This window comes from Sorex fumeus, unplaced genomic scaffold (assembly GCF_029834395.1).
Source record: "Sorex fumeus unplaced genomic scaffold, SorFum_2.1 ptg000028l, whole genome shotgun sequence".
Classification (NCBI taxonomy): domain Eukaryota; kingdom Metazoa; phylum Chordata; class Mammalia; order Eulipotyphla; family Soricidae; genus Sorex; species Sorex fumeus.
In genome coordinates, this window is record NW_026606085.1 from 15,427,572 (window position 1) to 15,452,937 (window position 25,366).

The 25,366-nt window shown below is 41.8% G+C and overlaps 1 protein-coding gene and 1 pseudogene across 1 annotated transcript; both read left to right on the forward strand.

Moving 5' to 3' along the window:
* Positions 1-6,614: 6,614 nt before the first annotated feature.
* On the forward strand, positions 6,615-7,550 carry LOC130024294 (olfactory receptor 8B3-like). Its single transcript, XM_056114999.1, has one exon. The coding sequence runs from the start codon at positions 6,618-6,620 to the stop codon at positions 7,548-7,550; it is 933 nt and encodes a 310-aa protein (XP_055970974.1). The 5' UTR covers positions 6,615-6,617.
* An 11,146-nt stretch (positions 7,551-18,696) lies between these two features.
* On the forward strand, positions 18,697-19,623 carry LOC130024388 (olfactory receptor 8B3-like; annotated as a pseudogene).
* The last annotated feature ends 5,743 nt before the right edge of the window (positions 19,624-25,366 follow it).

Here is a 25,366-nt window from a genome sequence, read left to right on the forward strand (position 1 = left end):
AGGTGGAAGTTTCTGGCTCCAGAAACAAGGCTGATGGGGCAGCAGCTTCAGGAGAGAAAATAGAACTGAAACCTCTAAGAAGGACTTAGAAGGCAAAATGATGAGTAACGGAAGCCTTGTCTTTGGTTCTCTTCTGCTTTAAGGTCTTAGATGTGTTTAGGTGGTCACAGGATTTCAATCAATCAATCAATCAATCAATCAAAGGATTGATGTCCACTAAAGGTAAAATTCAGAGACCTGGGCCCTACAAACAGGATGAGAACGCTATTCAGGTCTCCCAAAGAGGAATTGAAAGAGCTATGCTTGGAATATCACGTTTCACTCAAATGAGAGAAAGAATCCGGAGTTCCGACCTCCATCGACGATCAAGAATCAGGGACGCTGTCTCGTCTGCCAAGGTGTCAAAAATCAGATGGGCTGGTCACGTAATGAGATTTAAAGATGACCGCTGGACTAGAGCTGTTACCGACTGGATTCCACGGGATGTCAAAAGACCGCGTGGCCGCCCACCTACCAGATGGTCAGACTTCTTCATCAAGATCATGAACTATCGGTTTGAGGCTCTTCGTGTTCCTAGAGCGAACAGACGCCATTGGGCTACACGAGCACGTGACAGGGACAAATGGAGACTTTACTGGCACCCGCTCGAGCAAACCAACGATTAACGGGAAGTCAAGTGATCAAGTGATCAAAGGTAAAAGAGCAGGGCTGAAGAATCTGAAAACAGCCACATCATTCCTATTTTCATTTTTTCCTCTATCAAGTACTTTGCATGGATTTCAAGATGCAAAATATCTGAACTTGATCCTTGGAGATCAATGATTAGGCAAATTGTGATATTGTGTCTTTTTCTTAAGGATGTTGGATTCTTCTTCTTCCTCTCCTCATTCTCTTTATTCTCCTAAAATGAAATGCTACTCTAAAAACGTTCAGGCGGCTTCACTAGTAGTAATTTAACAATATTGATCATTTACTGTTTTCCTCAACTCCACTTAGTAGGAGATATTTTGAAATTGAACTGCTTTGTTGGCTTCTTTGTTTTGTTTTGTTTTGTTTGCTTTTTGGGTCACACCCGGTGAAGCACAGGGGTTACTCCTGGTTCATGCACTCAGGAATTACTCCTGGTGGTGCTTGGCGGACCATATGGGATGCTGGGAATCGAATCTGGGTTTGCTGCATGCAAGGCAAATGCCCTACCCATTGTGCTATCATTCTAGTCCCTTGTTGGCTTCTTTAATGAAAAAAAAATTGGTGACGGAAACTGTTGCCATTGAAGGGAGTGCAGGAACTGTCAGGATGGTGTCAGTGGGCCCTGCACCATGGATGAAACTCAGGACACAACCCTGGCCCCCTTATTTTAATACTCTTATTATCTATAAATGTCAGGCATTGGCAAATTATTATCCTACGGTATTAAATGACTACTCTGACTCTATCCCCTGACCTCAAAGTCAGTATTTCATTTCTGTTGTACAAAATCACAATCACAAATCATCCTGTTATTCGTCAATTGCTTCGAGCAGGCCCCAGTAACGTCTCTTTCATCCTAGCCCTGAGATTATATTCAAGGCTCTTTAGGAGAATGAGACCCATCATTGTTACTGGTATTTGGCATATTAGGTACGCCACGGGGAGTTTGCCAGACTCTGCCGTGTGGGCAGGTCACATTCGGTAGACTGCCAGTTTGTCCAAAGTAGGAATGAGATAATAAGATGTCATAATAATGCGGCCGCGTGGGTTCCGGGAGCTGGTTTTTATAGTCTCTGGGTCTTGGCCGTTGATGGGATTACACGGCACCAGGGGGCCAGTTGGTGGGTGTGACCCCCACCTACTGGAGTTTGGAGGATCTGGGTGGAGGATGCCTGGCCCCAATCCGAGTAGGCTTGGAGATCTTGGCCCTGGAACCCGCGTGACTTTGTCCCTCTGCCAGTACCTTCATGTGTGCGGAGAGTGGTCTCAGCATGGTGGTGGCTGGTCCTGGATGTCTTTGGCTGCCGGAGCCCTGGTCGGGACAGGGAGGAAAGCTCGACCTGCTCCCCTCCAAGGGGCTCCAGCGAGGGCAGCCAGGGGCCAAGATCTCCAAGCCTACTTGGATTGGGACCGGGCATCCTCTGTTGTACAAGTGAGAACAAAAGAATTGATTTTAGTTGAGTGTCTCCCAGACAGTGCTCAGAAGGCCCAGGGCCCCCACCTAACTCTTCTTGATCAATCAGGCAGGTAGACACTTTTTCCCACCCGCAGTGAGCAGAACAAGTGTTCAAAAGGAGCATCCAACTGTCATAGTTAGGGAAGTCCTCTGGTGTGCTGGCAATATGGTTGTGGTTATATCATGGCATTTGTAATAGCAAAATGTCATTCTATGTCATTTTGATCATTTAAGCTGTATCTCACAATAAACTCAAAACGCTGATAGAGAACCACTTAAACTTATTTCATAAAGAGACACTGAGAGCTAAGTGCCAAGCATACCGACAGCTTTCCTCTTCTCGAATGGCTCCTGTGGAGGAGCTTCACAAACCTGGGTAGCACAGGAGCACTTTTTTTTTAAATTTTCTTTTTCTTTTTATTTTTTATTAGTGAAACACCATGAGGTACAGTTGTAGACTTACAAGTTGTTGTGCTTGGGTTTCAGTTATACAATGATCGAGTACTCATCCCACCACCACTGCCCATTCTCCACCCCCACCAATCCCAGTATCCCTCACACACCCCCACCCCCATCCCACCCTGCCTCTGTGGCAGGGCACTCCCTTTTGTTCTCTCTCTCCTTTTGGGTGCTGTGGTCTGCAGAAGAGACATTGGGTGGCAATCATGTTCGGTCTATAGTCTATTTTCAGCATGCATTTCCCATCATGGGCGGATCTTCCCAGCACCCTTTATTTGGTGCTCCCTTCTCTATCTGAGCTGCCTTTACCCCTAGAGTGTGTGGCTGGCCTTTAAGCCATGGAGTGAACAACCGCACAGGAGCACTTTACTCAGAGCCAGCCAGACCAATGCTCTAATAGTACAGTGGAGACTTTCCACCAATGAGTGGGCTGTGGGAAGCTATTCCAGTATCTGTATTTAGAGTATGTTATGCAGTGTGCTTAATGGTTTAGTAATGAGAATATATTTGTTATGCAGTGTGCTTAATAGTTTAGTAATGAGAATATATTTGCTATTTAATACTGTGTAATTTTATTTTCTAACTCTTCTGTTTTAATAAAACTTAAAAGGACCTTTTCTAGGGATATTTTTGAACTAGAATTAAAATTTTTGGGGGGAGTGAAGGCCCGCCCCTGGCAGTGCTCAGGGCTTACTCCTGGCTTGTTGCTCAGGGATAACACCTGGCAGAGTTCAGGGCACCAAATGGGGATCAAATAATATTCCATTCTACACACATACCACATCTTTTAAAAAATTCATTTGTACATTTTTGGGCATTTGGGAGGTTTCCAGAGCTTGGATATTGTAAATATTTTCCATAAAGATAGGAGGCCAATATTCCATTGATACCTGTTGTTTTTTCATACACACACACACGCACACACACACACACACACACACACACACACACACACACACCTTGATGTGAAAATTTGGTGTATTTAGGTAGGATAGGATGGTTTAAATTTTTTGAGCGACTTTATTACAGAATTTTTAAACTAGAGGTTGGACTAACTTAAATAGCTAAAAACAGCATATGAGGGGTCACTTCTCACTACATTCTCATCAGCATCTGTTCTCTCTTATGATAGCCATTCCAACAAATTTAAGATAATATTTCATTTTAATTTTACCTTTATGGATGATTAGTGGTAATGAAAAAATCATGTGCTGTTGAGCACATGCTGTATCTCACAATAAACTCAGGTAACAAAATGCTGATAAAGAACCACTTAAACTTATTTCATAAAGAGACACTGAGAGCTAAGTGCCAAGCATACCAACAGCTTTCCTCTTCTCGAATGGCTCCCTTTTGAACAGATGTTTAGTCTAATTTTTTTTTTACACCTGGTTTTTGGTCCACACCTCATGGTGCTCAGGACTTGCTCTGGCTATTCTCAGGGATCAGTCCTGGCGTACCCAAGACAAGCACCCAGCCTGCTGTATTATTGTCCCGGCCCTTAGACCAGCCATCTGTAATTGGATTATTTTTCTTGTTAAGTAAGTTGCAAGTGTTCTTTATTTCTTTATTTTGGTTACTAACCTTTTCCTAAATGACTTGCCAAAAAAATCTCTCCCGTTCTATTTACTTTCTTTTCCAATTACTAATTGTTTCTTGGCAGACTCTTTGCCATTTGATATATTTGTTTTTAATTAGTTTTAGAGCTTATAGTTTAGTTATTATAACAAAAAAAAACCATTTCCAAGACTAATATTGACAAACTCCCATTTTTTCTAGAAGTTTTATACTATTTTAAGTGTGTATATAGTCTTATATATACTCTCTATATACAATTGATATATAAATTTATATAATATACACTTTGTATATTTATATATAGTTTATATATAAATTATTTCTTTATCCAAGTCTTATGTTTTTTATTTTGTTTTTGGGATATACCTGGTTGTGTTCAGGGCTTAGTCCTGCCTCGGCACTCAGAGATCACTCCTTGGTGGTGCTTGGGGGAACATACTGGGGTGCTGGGAAGTGAACCCCGGTTGACTGTGTGCAAGGCAAGTGCCTAATATCATTTTTCCAAATCCTACAAGTCTTCTGTTTGATCCATTTTGAATTGCCCCCTTTCCCTTCTGAGGGAGTAGTGTTTTTTTTTCTTTTTGGGTCATACCCGACAGTGCTCAGGGGTTACTTCTGGCTCTGCACTCAGGAATTACTCCTGGAGGTGCTTGGGGGACCATATGGGATCCTGGGTTTGAACCTGGATCGGTCGCATGCAAGGCAAATGCCCTACTCGCTGTCCTATTGCTCTGTCTCCAGTAATGGGGTTTTTAATCCTACCACAAGATTCTTTGCAGGGACTGGCATTATGATAAAAGAAAATCTTAAACTTCGTTAATAGGTTCATATGCCCGGTGCTATGCATAAACTGTGTGGAGAATCCTCTTACTTGGCTTCTAGATTTCCTCTAAAGGGGACATGAGTAGAAACTAATTTTGAGCTAGTGTGATAATAAGGAGAAAGACACTAGAGCTTCATCTTCTCCCATCTTGCTAGATGGCAATGGGAGTTTACTTGTGACTCTTCCTTAGGGATACACAGTCCCTACAGTGAATGGAAAACTTGAACAAAATACCGAGTCCCTAGAAAGCACTGCTGTGGTCCAGGGTGCGTGTTCAAACCCCCTTGTTCCTTATTATGCTTGGAAAACTTCCTTGGGGAAGATCTGAATCAGCCTCTGTCCTCTTTATAACTGAGGACATTATAGTATAATGCTGCATTAACTTTTTTTGACTTATCTCATAGCAAAAATGATAATTAATAATAGTGTCTTTTATCTGTTGCTGGGAAGGCTAAAGGTCATAATTTGAGGTGATGATCTTTAGTTCTGGAAGATTTCTAGGCCACATTAGAAATTAAGTGTGGGCTGAACTCTCTTAGGATCAAAAGGGTAAATTTGTAAACCCTGAAATTGGTCCTCTAGGACTACATGTGCTGTGACTCAGAGTGTGCACTGATGGTCTAGCCCACGGTGGGTGAGTTTCTGAATCCTGTTTTTATAATCATGTGAAAGATAGAAGTCCTGGGATCTGAGATGCTGCTTCCATCCTCGTTTCATTCTACCCAGAGACTCAAGTAAAATAAGCTAAAAAATGTCTTTGAAGGGGAAATGTTTAGAAATTATAGGAAGCTCAGTGATGTATTATATCAGTCAGGAAGTTCTCGCTCCATGGCTGAGTGGCTGGTTTCTCTCTCTCTCTTTCTCTCTCTCCTCTCTCTTTCTGTGTATGTATACACACTTTTATTTTGTGACATGGGGCAGGAACCTCTCTCAGACCCTGATAATTTAATTACTAGATTATAAATGTTTTTGGTTCATACTAGACCAAGTTTAATCTGTATCAGAGGCCAAATCCTTGTAGGTGAGGTTGGTACTTCATTTTTTTTTGGTGAAGAGAGGGTTCCGGTGAATTAAATGGTAAGACAAGAGAAAGATAATTGTGCTATGCTTCAGAGTTCTCCTTTACCCTTTATTTCTACCAGTACTATGTTTGTATATACAGCAATTCCCTGCACTCCCTAGGCTAAATTGTAGCTCAGGGAATGTGACTCAGAGATAATGCAAGCCCTGGTATCACACGGACACACAGGCACAGACACAGATAGACACACACACACACACACACACACACATGCAAGCACACACCCTTCCTTCCTTCCTTCCTTCCTTCCTTCCTTCCTTCCTTCCTTCCTTCCTTCCTTCCTTCCTTCTTTCCTCTCTTTCTCCCTTCTTCTCTTTCTCCCTCTCTTTCTCCCTTCTTCTCTTTCTCCCTTCCTCTCTTTCTCCCTTCCTCCCTCCCAGCACCCACACATATTATATGGGTCCAAGTTGGACTAGACTCAGATATTCCCAGTGCATACACCATGTGAGTGAGAGGACATATTGAGGGTCAAACCTATTTGTCCACCATGTGACTTTTTCTCCTGTGCTCTCAGATTCCCTTGGAGAAGAATGGCTCCTGCCAACAGCTCTTTAGTGACTGAATTCATCTTGGCAGGATTAACAGCCCAACCAGCTCTCCAGCTTCCCTTGTTTTTCATCTTTCTGGTAATGTATATAGTCACTGTGTTGGGAAACTTGGGTTTGATGACTCTTATTGGGCTGAATTCCAATCTCCAGACCCCCATGTACTTTTTCCTCTTTAACCTGTCTTTTGTGGACCTCTGTTATTCTACCGTGTTTACACCCAAGATGCTGGTTAACTTTGTGTCAGAGAAGAATGTTATCTCCTACACAGGATGCATGACCCAGCTTTACTTCTTCTGCTTTTTTTCCATTTCTGAGTGCTATGTGCTGACGTCCATGGCCTACGACCGTTATGTGGCCATTTGCAATCCACTGATGTATAGCATTGCCATGTCCCCTAAGGTGTGTGCCAGCCTGATGCTTGCCTCCTACCTGATGGCATTTTCTGGTTCCCTGGCCCACACTGGATTCATGTTGAGACTGATCTTCTGTGATGCCAGCACCATCAACCACTACTTTTGTGACCTCCTTCCTGTGCTGCAGCTCTCCTGCACAGACACCCACATCAATGAGATGGTTGTGATCATTGTGGTAGGTATCAACATTGTCGTGCCCATGATCACCATCTTTTTCTCTTACGGTTCCATTGTCTGCAGTATCCTTCGCATGAGCTCCAAAGAGGGCAGGTCCAAGGCCTTCAGCACCTGCAGCTCCCATATAGTTGCTGTTTCTCTCTTCTTTGGATCAGCTTCATTCATGTATCTCAAACCATCTTCTCCCACTTCCATGGACCAGGGGAAAATTTCCTCTGTGTTTTATACCAACACCGTTCCCTTGATGAACCCCTTAATCTATAGTTTGCGGAACAAAGACGTTAAACTTGCTCTGAGAAAAACCCTGAGTCAGAGAAAATTGTGATCAGGAAAGTTGATCTCTTTGCACAGTTGGCAAGGACATGTGGCAAGGACAGTATATGTGTCTGATTAAAAATATTTTTAGTGGTAGACTTTTTAACTTGTTCAAGTAATCTTAAGTCTTATCTCAAAAATGTACTGCCAGTTTTATTTTCCCTTTAATATGTTCACAATATTTTCCCATCTGTTTTCCTATCTACTCTTAATATTTGATATGAATTACAGGAATATATATATATATATGTATATATATATATAGTTTTGGTTTATTTTTTGAGTCACATCCGGCAGTGCTCAGGATTTACTCCTGGTGGAGGTCAGGGATCTTTGGAAGCAGGTATCAAACTCCAGTTGGCCATGTGCAAAGTGTGTACCTTAATTGTACTGTCTCTCTGACTCCCCGAAAACTGTTGTTTAGAACTTGAAAACTATGATCCATCTTCAAATGATACAATTAGGTATTTTATCATTGACCTTATATCACTGGTTATTTTTAATCTGCCATTTGCTATTAAAATTATAAGCGTGATATCCTGTCTCTACCTTTTCTTTCCATACTGCAGTTGGCAAGAATATATCCATTTCAGACCAAAAACACAAATTTAAGATTTCAAAAGATGACCAAGGGCACTAAATTTTATTTTTATTTTTTATTTATTTATTTTTGACTTACAAATTTTTGTGCTTGGGTTTCAATTATACAATGATCAAATACCCATCCCTCCACCAGTGCCCATTTCCCACCACCACGGATCCCAGTATCCCTCCCACTCCCCATCCCCCCCACCCCACCCTGCCTCTGTGGCAGGGCATTCCCTTTTGCTCACTCTCTCTCTTATTGGATGTTGTGGTTTGCAAAAGAGGCAATGGGTGATAATCATGTTTGGTCTATAGTCTACTTTCAGCATGCTTCTCCCATCCTGGGAGGATCCTCCCAACACCTTTATTTGGTGTTCCCTTCTCTGAGCTCCCTTTTTTCCCTAGCATGTGTGTTTGGCCTCCAAGCCATGGAGTAAAATTCCTGGTACTGATCTCGGCCATTCTTGGGTGTTAGTCTCCTATTTTGTTACTTTATGTTCCCCAGATGAATGCAATCTTTCTATGTCTATCCCTCTCTTTCTGACTCATTTCGCTTAACATGATACTTTCCATGTAGTACCACTTGTATGTAAGTTTCATGACTTCGTCTTTTCTAACAGCTACATAGTACTCCATTGTGTAAATATACCAAAGTTTCTTTAACCAGTCATCTGTTCTCGGACACTCAGGTTTTTTCCAGATTCTGGCGATTGTAAAGAGTGCTGCAATAAACAGGCAATTGCAGATGTCACTTCGACTATACTTTTTTGCCTCTCTGGGATATATTCCCAGAAGTGGTATTGCTGGATCAAATGGGAGCTCAATTTCTAATTTTTTGAGAATCGTCCATACTGTTTTCCAAAAGGGCTGAACCAGTCGGCATTCCCAGCAACAGTGAAGGAGTGTCCCTTTCTCACCACATCCGCGCCAGCATCGGTTGCTTTTGTTTTTGTGGATACGGGCCAGTCTCTGTGGTGTGAAGTGTTATCTCATTGTGGTTTTGATCTGCATCTCCCTGATAATTAATGATGTGGAGCATTTTCTCATGTGCCTTTTAGCCATTCGGATTTCTTCTTTGTGAAAGTTTCTATTCCTTTCATCTCCCCATTTTTTTTGATGGGGTTGGATGTTTTCTTTTTGTGGGGTTCAACCAGTACTTTGTATATCCTTGATATCAACCCCTTGTCAGATCTGTATTCAGCGAATATTCTTTCCCATTCTGTAGACTGTCTTTGTATTCTGGTCACTGTTTCTTTTGAGGTGCAGAAGCTTCTTAATTTAAGATAGTCCCATTTGTCTATCTCTGTTTTCACTTGCTTGGCCAGCGGCGAAGGCACTAAATTTTATATCCATAAGTATTTTTTTTATCAAGTGGCTGTTGGAAAAAGTTTTTTTTGTTTTACATTTTCTACAGTTAGAACAGCCCTCATTATATTATAAAAATATATGTAATTGCATAGATTGTAGACAAAATTCAGAGTGGTTAATGATTTAAAGTCAATCAGCTTCAGAAAGCAAATGTCTAGAATTTAGGCCCCTTATGTCTGTTCTTCATTGCAGCTTTCATCCACGTTATTGAGTTGGTTTTCTTTCAGTAAGCATGGACCTTGAGGATACATTTCTAATTTTATTTTGTATTTTTATTTGTTTGCGGGCCACACCTGGAGATGCTCAAAGATATTCCTCACTCTGCACTCTGGAATTACTCCTGGTGGTGCTCAGTGGGACTAAATGGGATGCCAGGCATTGAACACCAGGTGGCCGCATGCAAAGCGAACATCCTGCTCTCTGTACTATACTATATCTGGTGCCTACATTTCTAACTTGAATATTGACTTCGTTTTGTCCCAGAATTACAGGCAAATCTCAGGCTGTGCATACATTATTGTTCTTTTTAAAGGAATATAATTTGTCTGTTCTTTTTATTGAAAAATATGTGACTTTCTGGACTAGCATTTTGGTAATCCAACTGACTCACATAGAAATGTGACTTTTTTGGGAAAATTATAAAGCTGACACTGTAGCACTGTCCTCCCGTTGTTCATCGATTTGCTCCAGCGGGCCCAGTAACGTCTCCATTGTGACACTTGTTACTGTGTTTGGCATAGCAAATACATCATGGGCGTGCGGGGGAGATACTCCCAATAGCTTGCCGGGCTCTCCGAGAGGGGCCGAGGAATCGAACTCGGGTCAAACATGAGGCCAACCCAGCCAACCTGGGTTCGATTCCTCCGTTCCTCTCAGAGGAGGACAGTGACAGTGACAGTGACAGTGATAAAGCTGGATTTGACTTGTCGTATTTTAATTCAGAGTATAGTGTTTTGGAGAGAAAGGAGCAGTGATAGGAGTCATGGCTAGTCATTAAGATCATAGTCATTAAGAACAGACTTGTACATTGTGACATCATTGTTTAATGTGGACTTGCGTGGTGTAGTGCCACTTTTAATCTTTGCAAGCTTTCCAGGTAGAGGGTTCCTGCTTCTGGCTCCAGAGGGACCAGGTCAGTAGTAAGTACCCGAGTAAGAGGAAATAGTTAATGCCTCAAATAACCATTAAAAAAAGTAAATAAATATAAAATTGTAATATGAATGCAAAAGTTGTGCACTAACGACGTGTGGCAATCTGATGTATATATATGATGTATAAAAGGAAGAATAGAAATAAATGAGTTACCAGGGGCAAAAGAATATAAACAGTGCTAAATATTTTGTATACTTAAAATTGATGCTAGAAAAAAAATTGTGTAACACAAAATGTACTCAAACATAAATAGGATGTTTCTTCCAATGAATAAAATTATAGTAAAAATCTTGAACAAAAATAATAAAGTTTGAAAAACCAATTCATCAAACAAAAATTATAAGTTCATTGAGAAAATCATTGCTGGTATGCTAAAATTAAAAGTATAACACCAACCACCTCCTACCCCCTGAATAAAATCTCCTTAGTATTTCTTCATATATAGAAAAATAAAAGACAGTATGTAGTATATAGTATATAGAGCCAGGGAGGCAGTACTGGACTTAAAGCATTTTTGTGCACATGGCAGACCTTGCTTTGAGACCCCAGCACCACATACAGTTTTCTGAGCACCCCAGGAGTGATCCCTGAGCATAGAGACCGGAGTAAACCCTGAGCACCACTGGGTTGTGGTGCCTCAAACCAAAATAAAGATATAAATAATAAAAAAAGTAAAAGACTGAAATGAAGGTAGATTTTCCTAATAGACATCATAGAGCTAAATACCACATGTGGACAGATTCTAAATTTGGTCTGTCATGGTCATCATTATGCCTAGAAATTGGCCATGCCAGCCAATGTCTACATTAGGGACAGATTTGGTATTGACCCCCACTTTCCCCCATATGGGGCCAGAGCCGGGCTCTCTGAAAGGGGCGGAGGAATCGAACTTGGGTCGGCTGTGTCAACCGCATGCAAGGCAAACGCCCTACCTGCTGTGCTGGAGCGATAGCACAGTGGTAGGGCGTTCGCCTTATAAGCGGCCAACATGGTCGACCAGAGTTCGATTCCTCCGCCCCTCTCGGAGAGCCCGGCAAGCTACCGAGAGTATTGGATATGCCAGACACAGTAACAACAAAGTCTCCAATGGAGACGTTACTGGGCCCGCTCGAGCAAATCGACGATCAATGGGAGGGCCTTTACCTTTACCTTTACCTTACCTTCCCCCATATAGTTCACTCCCCACCCCCACACACATGTGGCACAATTGAGTTTTCTTTTTAATGATGGTTTTTTTTTCTGTATCTTCAGTCAGTAATTTGGGTATCAGATGAAATCATTTGTTCAATGCAGGACTTTATTGTATAAAACATACATACATATTTTGGGGGTTTTGTTTTTGGGCCACACCTGGCTATTCTTAGGGGTTACCTCTCAGGGGTTACTCCATGCTTAGGGATCATTCCTAGCAGTACTCAAGGGCCATATGAGATGCTGGGGATTGAACCTGGGTCGGCCATGTGCAAGGCAAGTGCCCTAATCACTGTAATATTGCTCCAGCCCCTAAAACATGCATCTGTAGATATTAGATCTTATTAAGGGTGAAAACGTTTAGATCTTAAGTCAGAGACATCTGTCTTCTCAGAGTGGGGCAGCTGGTGGGGTCCCCTGGGCTGTTGAAAGTCCCTCTCACACAGATAAAATAGACCCAGTGTAAGTCAGAGACCCGTGCAGGGCTTGCTGCTCTTAGAATGAGTCCTTCTTTGTTTTCTGTGTGTCCCTCTGTCTGTCTGCGTGCTCCTCAGGATGACCTGGGGGGCACATAGGAAGGAGGTCCTGGTTCCTGTTAGATGGTGGAGCTGTTGCTAAAGGGGTGTTGATGGTTTGTTCTAATCCACAATGTGTAAGGGGTAGAGCTGAGACTAGAATTAGGGTGTTTGGGTTCTGAACTTGTTATCAATAATACATAGGATTTGCCATCCTTATAAAACATCAACCTGAACAGTGCTTTTAATGAGTACAGGCTACCCGAACAAACTACAGGCTGAGTACCCAAATAGAAAAATGCACACCTCACACTGCCCACATTTCATATTTGCCAGCTCTACTGAGAAATTCAGAGTAGAGTCAGATAGTCTCATTCCTCAGTGTTTTTTAACATGGCCCTACATACAGGCCTTTACCATAAATGGAAACACACAAAGCATGTAAATGAATTCGAGAGAACTGTGGCATTAGAGCCCCATGGAATCCTAGGATCAGAAACTCACCGATTTGGGTTTTGAATTTGACACAAGTGGTGTTTAGGAGGCAGGAGACGAGCTCACAGAGAACTGCTGACTCTTGGGATCTTTTTCCAGAACATGTGTGTCCCCCTTGCAATGAAAAGAGGCCAGTGACTGACGCTTAAGGCCACTCTCCCATGGTCCCTCTGACCATCTGTGTGGGCTGCAGGAGACAGTGAGCCTTCCCTTGTAGGATAATATTGGTTTGTCCTTCCTGCCTTGCCACAGGGAGCTTAGGTTTATTGGCTTACTCCCAACACAGTGCTCCCATTCCTCTGTGTTTATTTGTAAGCTCTTCCTTTGTGCTCCGCTTCCCCAACTAGTCAATCACCTTTATTTCCTAATCAGACTCTTGTAAATATTGCTTTTTCTCTTCTCCTTAAGTCCTTTGCATAGTTAATTCAGAGCAATGTCCTTTTTGTATAGACACAGAAAGACAGTTAATACTTTTGTAATTTGGGAGTTAATTGGCTCTGAATGATATTCACTCCTGGGCATCTGTTCTCTCAACTTAAGCCTCAGTTGCCCTTACTTCCTAGCACCTCAAAAGCAGGGTCCTGATGTGGAACTGTGAGCTACCCTGGCATTGAAATGGGCCAGGCCAAAGTGCCATAATACTTAACTATAAGCAAGAGCATGGTCATGGACAAATTCTGTCATGATCTAAAAAGTATCAGCTAGATTAAGACCCTGCTAGGGTTTAGGAAAGATTAATCTGGCCTGAGCACTGTAGTCTGAGTCTATAGCAAGATGTCCCCAGGAGAACCACCCTACAAGTTTAATGTATCTCTTACTGTGTCCATACAAAATAACTAATATTAAGAAGTAGAATTAAGATGTTAATTACGATGTTAATTAAGTTATTGGACTAAGGAGAGGCGAAACACCCTTAAGTGGTTTTTTGCCCTGGAGTTGAAGAAGGGTTTTCATATGTTGATTGTGCTATCAGACAGGGTGTGGTGGCTACTCCCAATGCGGGGAGTGGTGAGAGACAGAGAGACCAAGGAGCCAAGTAAGAGCACAGAGAGATGAGCAAGGGAGACAGGAGGAGATGGGAATGGGGAGTTTAGTGAGATTGGAACAGGCATGTGGAGAGAATGGAATAAACGGCAAATGATCACCAACCAGTCTGGACCTCATTTCCTCCTTCATCTGCCCTTGGCATCGGCCCTCCCGGGTAGGGGAGCGGCTTGAGACCACTGAACGCAGCCTGAGAGAGAGAACAGCGGAGTGTCCTAGCCCCCTGGTGATTATACAATCCCTCAGGAGAAAGTTGTCAATCAAGTCAGGGAGGAGATGGATACTTGGCTGGAGCTGCCAGGACGGTTTTGCTGTGTTGGCTCCGTTTGATCCTTGTATCCAAGGGTGGTTATAATTTTTGTTGAAATGCGGGGCCAGAATGGTAGTGCAGTGGGTGGGCGCTTGCCTTGCACAGAGTAAATCTGGGTTTGATCCCCGGTATCCTGTAAAGTCCTCTGTGCACCACTAGGAGTGATCCTTGAGTGCAGAGCCAGGAGTAACCCCTGAGCGTTGTTGGGCGAGACAAAAAATAAATTGAAATGCATTTTTATGCGTTTGGGGGTACATAAGCAAAATTTTATAACCACTTTAAAGTCATGCGATTCTGAATGTTAATTGTTTAACTATTAAAACAATGTCTAGGCAAATCACATAACCTAAGTCCCAGTGTTGGAGATGGTCTCTCCATTTCTCAGTAGCTCATTTGAAACTTCTGGGTGCTCAGAGGAAGAGATGCTTCTCTTTATGGCCCAGAGGAGAATTTCCACCAGTGTCTGGGGTGGGGGAAGGAAATCAATGGTAAATCCTACTTTAGGGATTTGTATGTTATTTTTCATTCTGTCTCCTAATGGCACGATAAAGAGAGTATAATTCTGATTGCCCATTATGAAATTTTACTCTCTGAGTCCTTTCTTAGACTCTTCTTTGAAGGATTTCTTCAGGTATTTTTTTTGGTGTTTGTAATGAAATGAAATTTAATGATACAGAAATACAGCAGTGTTTAGGCATAGAAAAAACAGCTGTGCTTCCTTCACTAGAAAATTATAGGGCAACAGTGGAAGCCTCCTGTTATCATAATCGTAATTGAAGCTTAGAGGTAATTCAGCAATAAGCGTGCTTATGCTGAGTTTAGGAATTTGGGGTTAAAGCATTTTATATCTCACCTGCCTGAAAATGCATTTTTCATACAGACCAGGGTAGAATTTAAGGTAGGAAACAGTTATGCTCAGATAATGGAGAGTGAATAAAGGTTTGATTATTGGTCTTTGTATGTGTAATCCTCAAATGTGTGTGTGAAGAGTTTTTGGAGGAGTTATGTGGGGGCACCCCTAGAGTGCATTGGTGGGGGTACCCCGGAAGTATATTGGTGCTAAGGTGTGTGTGTGTATGCGTGTTTGTGTATGTATGGTTTACAATACATATAGAAACATCCCAGCTACTTGTCAATGTGTGTATATATTGCATATGTATACATGGGTTACTCTTCAGCCATAAAAATACAATTTTGCCATTTGCAACAATCTGATGAATTTTGAGATGGAATTATGCTATTTGAAACAAATCAGGTGGAGAAAGATGAATAGTGTACAGAGTTTCATATATGTGGAATAAAACTACTCAAAATAAAAATAATAAAAATCTTCTGTGTATAGAAAATATTAGGATTGCCCGCAGGGAAATTGGACAGGGAGTGTAAGAGGTAAAGGGTGAAAAGGGTCCATTGTGAGGGGATTATAATACTGTTCCCCCAAACTCAGGTGACATTATAAACCAGTTTACCTACCTCCACTCACACTTTAAAACAAGTACATTTGAAAAACCAATCAATATATTTCCAGGGACTGGAGTGATAGCACAATGGGGAAGGTGTTTGTCTTGCACGCTGCTGACCCGGGTTCGATTTCTCCGCCCCTCCCAGAGAGCCCGGCAAGCTTCTGAGAGTATCTTGCTTGCATGGAAACACCTGGCAAGCTCCCTGTGATGTATTCGATATGCCAAAAACAGTAACAAGTCTCACAATTTGTTGTGAGACGTTACTGGTGCCCGCTCAAGCAAACTGATGAACAACGGGAAGACAGTGCTACAGTGAATATTTCCAGGATCTTGATTTTATTTTAAAATTTTATTAGACATCTTCACTTGGGAAATTCTCTAAACTAACTTTTAAAATTGGTTCAATACATGCCTATGTGAAAAAATCGAATTGTCTGAGAGATTCCCAGAAGAGGGAGCTGTTTCGCTAGATGATCCCATCAGCACAAATTTGCAGTTGAGAAAATTTTCCTTCTCTGATAAGAACAGTCTTATCTTAAATTTTCTGTCACATAGATCATCTATTTCTAAATTACTAGGGCTAGTTTGTGGAAAAATTGCAAACTAACTTAATGTCTTTTTTCCTTGAATTGTAGACAAAATAGCCACCTGCCCTAAGCTCAGTGAGTTGGCTTTGTACTGAAGTACAACTTTACCCCTAGCCAGATGCTGAGGGCCATTTAGACTGAGTCCATTGGATATTGTCAAATCCCATCAGCACTGGACAAGTGAGACTGAGGATTCTTGAACTCAGCAACTTCCTGAGGTATTGGGTTCCAGAGCCTACAGGAATGCAACCCCCACCCCTCACCCCCCTTATTATTATTATTTTTTTTATCACCAAGAAGAAACTTGAGGCAAAGACTTGATAGTTCAGCACAGTATTGGGCCAGTGGGAGGGGCGGGGTGATTCTATGACCTTATGCTGCTCAACTGTGCTCATTTCCTGGACCCACTTCACCCATCTGAGTCAGGCTCTTATAGAAACTGGTCTTCTCTGTAGGCCCTCAGAAGTTGCAGTTTGTATTAAGTACCTCTTACCTTCCCAGGAAACTATGAATGCACAGGGGTGGTTCTCAGATAGGTCTTATGACCAGGCCCTTGAATTTCTCTAATTGCTTCCCTGTGTCTTACTTCTTGGGTGAATGGCACGCAGGACCCTATTTATTTTTTTTTAATTGAATCACCATGAGATACAGTTATGATATGTACTGAGGTTCTGCCTTCAGGTGGGTGACTATTGGAATATACTGATATTTATTTTCTCTTTGTTTGAGATGGAAGTCAGATCACATTTGCTCTTTCCTAGTTTTCAGTCTGTAGACTCAAGTAAAACTGGTGGGAAATTCTGTTTGAGAAAAAGAATATTTATTATATCAGTCAATTCTCTCCCCAGAGCTCCAACAAACACTCTTCTATCTGGGTCTTTTGCTCTGTGACACTGGGAAGTCATCCTTTTTAGATCCCATCACTCAGTTTTGCATTAGAAATAGCTTCCTGGCTTTCCTGTAACACCAATGCAGTTCCCTCTATGCAGCAGTCACCCTCTAGTAGCTAGGGTTACTGTCTCCAATTTTAGGGGTGAGCAGAAGGCCCATTTGGAGTAAAGACAGAACCGTCTGGGTGCAGTTTCTTGTTTTTTACCCTTTTGGGTTTCCTCTGACTTTATGTTTACAGTTGGTAGCAATCTCACTGTATTCCTGCCCTTTCTGTGGTGTTCAGTTATTTAAAATTTTTTTTGCAATTTTTATACATTTTATTTTCATAGTTAATGATAGCACAGCGGTAGGGCGTTTGCCTTACAAGCGGCCAACATGGCTGACCCGAGTTCGATTCCTCCGCCCCTCTCGGAGAGCCCGGCAAGCTACCGAGAGTATTTGATATGCCAGACACAGTAACAACAAAGTCTCCAATGGAGACGTTACTGGGCCCGCTCGAGCAAATCGACGATCAACGGGAGGGCCTTTATAATATAATTTTATAATTATATTTTCATAAAGTAGTTCACAATAGCACAGAGGATAGGGTGTTTGCCTTGCACGTGGCTGACCCGGGTTTGACTCCTCCATCCCTCTCGGAGAGCCCGGCAAGCTACTGAGAGTATCCAGCCTGCACAGCAGAGCCTGGCAAGCTCGCCGTGGCATATTTGCTATGCCAAAACAGTAACAACAAGCCTCACAATGGAGACGTTACTGGTGCCTGCTTGAGCAAATTGATGAACAACGGGAGACAGTGCTACAGTGCTACAGTTCATAATAGTTCATTACAGATAATATTTAAACACCCATCTAACCAGCAAGCATCTTGAGACCACAGTGAGAGGAAGGTGTATAAAGATTGTTGATTTCATTCTGAGCCATTTAAGCCTGTATATAAGAGAATACAAGCAAGTATGTTAAAACCAAACACATGTGTGCTGCTTTAGGTACATCAGTGGGCTAGAGTATAAGAGGAAAATTTTTCGTGCTCCAGGAAAAAATGCATCACTCTCTTCTGGGAGCTTTGTTTTATACTCTGGATCTTGGCCGTTGATGAGATTACATGGCATCAGGGGCAGTTTGTTGGTGTGACTGCTAAGCTACTGGAAAAACTGGGAATCTGAGTGGAGGAGGCCCATCCTGATCCAAGCAGGCTTGGGGATCTCAGCCATGTGTCCCGCATACCTGGGTTCCTCTGACAGTTCCTTCATGAGTGAGGCTTGTCCGAGTGTGTGGAGAGTGGCCTTGGGCATGGCTGTGGCTGGGTTCTGGAGGTTTTCAGCTGCCGGGGTTCTGCTTGGGACAGGGAGGGAAACTCAACCCTCCCCCGTCCGAGGGGACCCCGGTGAAGACAGCCTGGTACAGGAGCAGAAGATTCTCCTTGTGGGGTCCAGTTTGGACTAGACTCAGATACTCCCAGTACATTCACCCTGTGAGTGAGAGGAAATATTTAGGGTCAAACCAATTTGTCCACCATGTGTCTTCCTCCTATGCTCTCAGTTTCCCTTGGAGAAGAATGGCTCCTGCCAATGGCTCTTTGGTAACCAAATTCATCTTGGCAGGATTAACAGCCCAACCAGGTCTCCAGCGTCCCTTGTTTTTCATCTTTCTAGTAATGTATATAGTCACTGTGTTGCGAAACTTGGGTTTGATGACTCTTATTGGGCTGAATTCCAATCTCCAGACACCCATGTACTTTTTCCTCTTTAGCCTATCTTTTGTGGACCTCTGTTATTCTACCGTGTTTACACCCAAGATGCTGGTTAACTTCGTGTCAGAGAAGAATATTATCTCCTACACAGGGTGCATGGCTCACCTTTACTTCTACTTTTTTTCCATTTCTGAGTGCTTATGTGCTGATGTCCATGGTCTACGACCATTATGTGGCCATTTGCAATCCACTGATGTATAGCATCGCCATGTCCCCTAAGGTGTGTGCCAGCCTGATGCTTGCCTCCTACCTGATGACATTTTTCTGGTTTCCTGGCCACACTGGATGCATGTTGAGACTGATCTTCTGTGATGCCAGCACCATCAACCAATACTTTCTGTGATCTCTCTGTGCTGCAGCTCTTCTGCACGAACACCTACATCAACGAACTGGTTGTGGTCATTGTGGTGGGCATCAATATTGTTGTGCCCAGTCTCACCATCTTCTTCTTTTATGGTTCCACTGTCTGCAGTATCCTCCGCATGAGCTCCACAGAGGGCAGGCCAAGGCCCTCAGCACCTGCAGCTCCCACATAGTTGCTCTCTCTCTTCTTTGGTCAGCTTCATTCATGTATCTCAAGCTATCTTCTGCAGGGACGGTGGACCAGGTTAAAAAATCTCCTTTGTCTTTTATACCAATGTGGTTCCCATGATGAACCCCTTGATTTACAGCTTTCAGAACAAAGATGTTAAAGCTGCTCTGAGAAAATTGCTGAATAAGAGAAAGTTTTGATTAAAGTTAGTGACTTTTTGCACTGTATGTTTAGATGTTTCAGTTTGTAGATTTCTTATGCAATTAAAAAATTCATGATTAGTCGAATTTAGGACTGCTTTCAATATTTTTCTACTCTTTGTATATAGATCTTCTTAGTATTTTTCACTAGTTATATATCATCTTTTCTTCCTTTCCTGTTATAATATTGTTATATTAATCCACCTTATTTATTTTGTTTGAGCTTTCTTCATTATATTCCTTTGGAATTGGGAGAGAGGTATAAAGTGTGAAAGTAAAGCCTTTGAGGAAACCTTTTGCTGTTATGCTGAAACACAAATGGAAATTTATCTTGTTGAAATAAAAGTACTGATAAATCAGAATAGGTGGGCATTTTTTATTATTTTTGCATGCTATGATAAACATTGTAGAAACAGATGTCTATTGGGTCATAGTTGATAAGTTATTCTATATAGTGAATTGGAAATTACATGGATTTTTAAATGAAGTCTTGAGTCAAAAAGCATTTTCCTGTGAGTATTAACTATTACAAGGCATACAGATCACTTTTTATATTGTTTTTGTTACTCTATAGAGCTTTTTCTTGTAGTAACAGGTGAAGTACAACAGAAGGAGTCACGATCTCGATCATTCTGTTGTTCGTCAATTGCCTCGAGCAGGCACCAGTAAAGTCTCCTTTGTCTAGCCCTGAGATTTTAAAAAGTACCATATTCAAGGCTCTTTCAGGGTTAGGAGAATGAGACTCATCATTGTTACTGGTATTTGGCATAATGGGTACGCCATGAGGAATTTGCCAGACTCTGCCATGCAGGCAGGCTACATCAGTAGCCTGCCAGGTTGTCCAAGCAAGAATGAGATAATAAGATGTCGGCCACGCGTTTCTGGGAGCTGGGTTTTATAGTCTCTGGGTCTTGGCCGTTGATGGGATTACACGGTGCTGGGGGGCAGCTGGTGGGTGTGACCCCTGCCTACTGGAAGATGGAGGATCTGGGTGGAGGATCCTCAGGCCCGATCCGAGCAGGCTTGGAGATCTCAGCCCTGGGACCTGCATGCCTTTGTTCCTCTGCCAGTACATTCATGTGTGTGGAGAGTGGTCTCAGCATGGTCTTCAACAGAAGGAGTGTTGAACTTAAAATTAACCCCCCTTCAATCAATTGGGGTCCATACTACTTTACAGGGCAGTAAAGAAGAAATTCACACGACTGTACATGGGATGTGTACCCACTGTGGGAGAAATTTTGCTTCATATTATTCTTGTTGGTTCTCTTCCCTTTTGCTGTTTTTCTTTTAAAATTTAGAGGTGGAATTCACAAATTTTCCAAGGTTTTTTTTTAATCATTCATTGCAGATGAATATAGTTTGGTAATGGTAATAATTCCTTCAGATAAAACTTTAGAGTTCATATTTGAATTTTGTAGTATTTCTGTTAGAGTATTCTTCAGGCATCTGAACTTAGCATGTGAAAAATAATCTTACCAGAGCACTATTTCCTCACCAAATTCTTATTTTCTGTGATTTATGTCACTGTGAAAGGCACTGGCTTAATTCTTTTTCTATACTTTTGAAATTTTTAAAATTGTGACCTCTTGATTCCGTGTCACACCTACTCAACTATATATCTGTGAGTAGGATTGATGAATCTGTACTCTTGACATTGTTTCCCAGTGATTGATTATATTCCTATCTGAGTAATTTACTATTTTGAAACTTTTCACTTTGAATGTTCTGTGAGTCAACATTAAATGAGTGAAGGTGGTCAGATTTCCAGTTAGAAATGAAATGGGTCCGGGAAGTGTCACACCTGGTAATGACAGTTAATACTGCTTTGTATACAATACTGGATTGTACAACTGTAACTAATATTATGTCAATTCTATCTTAATGAGTAGAAACAAAGAAAAGAGGCAATTCTGGGGGAAGGAAAGACACGGGTTGGATGGCAAAGGAGGAACAAGTAGAGCAATATGGAGGATTCTGCAAGGATCATGAAGAGCATGTCTGAGAGGAAGCTATGTCTTTCTTTTTTGCAGGTTAAGTTGAGTCAAATGGAAGGAGGAGAACTAGAGCCAGGACCTTGATTTTTCTTGCTGTGGAGCAGTTCTGTTTCTTAATGTTTTCCATACCCCCCAGGTTCTCTTTCTCCCTCAGATACTAAAAAGAGATTACCACCTGCTAGTACAGTGGTGGAAGACCTTAGGAGAGAGGAAATGGTTTAAAAACAACCTATAGAGGCTGAAGAGTTAGTGCAGAGGTTCAAGCACATTCCTTGCCACCCAGGGTTTCTCCCTGGTACCATGTGGTCCCCTGAGCATCACTGGGTATAGTCCTGGAGGATCACTGTCCACATCACTGTCAGATGTGTCCTTGAAATGCAGTCAGGATGGTTCTAGTGGTCTTTGGCACTGCAGAGTTCAAGTGGCTACACATGCTCAGGCCCTTGCATGAGCCACCAGCCTGTTGGCCGAGAACACTGGAAGGGGGTCCCTGCAGCTCCCTGCTTGGGAGAGGGAGATCCCTCTCCAAGCACAGGACATGATGTCTGGCGGGAGCTGAGCCTGGTGGAGACTTAAAGGGAAAATGCAGCTGAAGTCAGAGGCATGGAGGGCACAGAGAATATTGCTCAGCTTCCAGCTGAATGACTGGCAAAGGCACAGGCATAGTTTTGTCCCACAGTGTGTGAGAATGGCAGAAAGACAAAGGCGGCAGAACTGCTGGTGCCCTGCAGGGGATTTTCTGAGGAATCAGGAGGCTGAGGTGAGAAGCTTGCAGTTTTTCTTGCTGGCCACCTAGGCTCCATTCACATGCAAACAGGACAACTCAACGAAAACCCACTTGGGCCTTTACTCATAAATTGAGACTTAGTTTTCCTCCATTGTACTTGTATAATTGTACTTGTATAATTTTACATGTTTGTTTGGTACTCAATAGATCCTATTTATTTTAGAAGGTACCTTTAGTCTTAATTCAAATCTGTTATATTTTTACATTGTATTTTAGACTTTTAGTGTTTGATTTCTTCTTTGTAGCTTTAATCATTTTAAGTAAATGTTCTTATGTTCTCTAATAGGAGTCCAAGGACATGTATTCTAACAGTGTTCTCCACCGAGTTCTAAACTGATGGAAAATGATTATGTAATCATTGGAATAAAATGTAAATATATCAATAAAGTGGTAGGCTAAACACAGTGGAGGAGAGAAATGATGAATAGAAAAATGATCAGAGTAAATTGTATAATAAGAAGCAGACGACAAAGAGAGACAATCTGAATGTGAATCTAGGTCACAGAGAAAGAGAGACAGAGAGCGAGAGACAGAGACACACAGAGAGTGTTCAAATAGGAATCCAAGACAGAATAGTATAGAGGCCATAAATGAATGTATAATAAGTGGGTCACTGTCACTGTCCTCCCATTGTTCATCGATTTGCTCGAGTGGGCCCAGTAACATTGTGAGACGTGTTACTGTGTTTGGCATATCGAATACGCCACGGGTAGCTTGCCAGGCTTTGCCGTGCGGGTGAGATACTCTCGGTAGCTTGCCGGGCTGTCCGAGAGGGGTATTGTTTTGATTTGAGAAAAAGGATACGAACTGTTGCACACAGAATAAGTGCCTTGAAATACTGTGATCAAAATTTGAAAATCCAGAAAACAATTGAAATGGGGGAGAAGAACAATATGAAAAGGAAAGTGTAATTATTGCAACAATTACTTGAGACCCATATATTCTTGTAGGACAGAAAACAGATGGATTATTAAATAGAAAAATTCAGAGGTTCCCTGGGCAGCCAGGATCTCAGGCTGTCTGAGGGCAACTGGAGCAGAGATTTGGATAAACCACTCACTGAAAACAATGTCACAAAATACTTGGTCTTTCTATAACACTTTACAATGTGCAATGTTTATTATTGACTTTTAAATTTTATTTTTTGTACTTTCCAGCAGTGCTCAGGGGCCTGGAAGCCACTCACAGTGGTTCTTGGCCAACGGGGATGGTCAGTTCCATGCTAGAGCCTGAAAATATGTTGTCACTTGGGCCTCACAGGGCCAGGGACCACTGAGGTCACCCTGGAGGTGCCAGGGGACACCAGGGCCATCCCCAGCAGTGCTCAGGGGACTTCTAGTGCTACATGCCTTGGGGAACTTGCCAGAATGGAACCCATTAACAGATACTAATCCCTTGGGTGATGAAATATTTTTGAGATTCATTAGAGTTTTAATTTGTTATTGTTGTTGTTTAATCATTAATTGTGTAATGCACACAGAACCAAATCTTGAGAGAATTTGTTAACCACTGGGAATTTGTAATTGTATATACTACACCTTTCTCAACATTTCTACTCCATATAGGATTTGGTTTTTGAAGGCAAATTAAGGTAAGAGAATATCAATCAGAAAAGCCATGGAAGCAACTTCTCTGGCATTTGAATCGATTTTATTTAAATGGTTGGGTGTTGTGGTCTGCAAAAGAGGCTCAAGCTAACTCCTGGCTCTGCACTCAGGAATCACTCCTGATGGACTCAGGGACTGTATGAGATACCAGGGATCAACCCTGGATTGGCTGTGTGCAAGGCAAACACCACTGTACTATGACACTCCCTGGAAACATGAATAAGCTTTAAAAAGGGATATGGTGACTTTTATATTGAAGGTGCTTTTACTTTTTAGTAACATTGTTAAATTGTGAGGTAAATGTCACAAGATAAGAAAAATATTAGTTCATATTGCTGCCTTTTAAAATCTTACCTGTGTTTGTCAAAGCAGAACCTAATGGACTTTGTTTACTCTGGCAGATCAGAATTTTGAGTCTCAAAATAAGCAGGAATATTTCTCAGTTGCAGAGGAGTCTGTTCTGGTTCCAAGGAAAACCCTTTTCAGTTGTAATGAGTTAACTGGTATTTGGGAATATGAAAGGAGTTTGGGTGTTGGGGAGCCTGTTGTAGAATGTGGTACCACTAATTGGATCTCAACCTGAATGCCCACTCCTCCCTGATGACTCATGCAGAGGCTTCTGTGGATTACAAAGCATCACAGTCATGGTGATTTCAGAGGATCATAGGACAAGGTCGGAGCACTTCTCTGGAGCAGTCCAGTCTCATGATCATTGGTGATTGGGTTAAAGTGGCATTTCATCAGCCACAGCTATCTCTTTTCTTTCAACCCAGTTTCCTGTTTTCAGCAACTCAACTCTCTTCTGATATGTTCTTGGAGATAGTCACATCCTGAGTGACTCAGTCTTCTAGTTAATACTTGAATAGGCATCTGTTCAATCTGTAATAGAAAGGATAAGAAAATAGATGGGAGGAATTTATGAAATATTTGAGAGCATGAAAATAGAAACAGATCTGTATTACTTTGTGCAAGGAATTTACATTATTATTTTTCTGATTTGGGGAAAATGGCATTTAAATTCAAACCATGATTGAATTTTGATGTGTTTTCTCTTGAGTATCATGAATCAAAGGAACTTTTGTTGTTAAATATGACTCAGTGAGAATTGACAAAATTTAGTTCTTTAGGAAATAGGCCCAGTTCTGATCTAATGATACTTACATTGTCAGGTCTGTGAGAGTCTGGTCTCTCATACTGCAGCAAGCAGGAGTCAGGGAGGAAGCACTGATTTATGAAATAAATCTCAGGTATTGGACCTGAGAGCCATTGGACTAGGAAACTTTGCTGTATCTTGAACAGGAGAGAATTAAAGTATGGTCTAAGATAACCTTTTTTTTTTTATCTTTTTTTTTATT

What these genes read in the sequence shown, in the direction of transcription:
- LOC130024294 (XM_056114999.1), top strand. Translation starts at nt 6,618, where the DNA reads ATGGCTCCTGCCAACAGCTCTTTAGTGACTGAATTCATCTTGGCAGGA.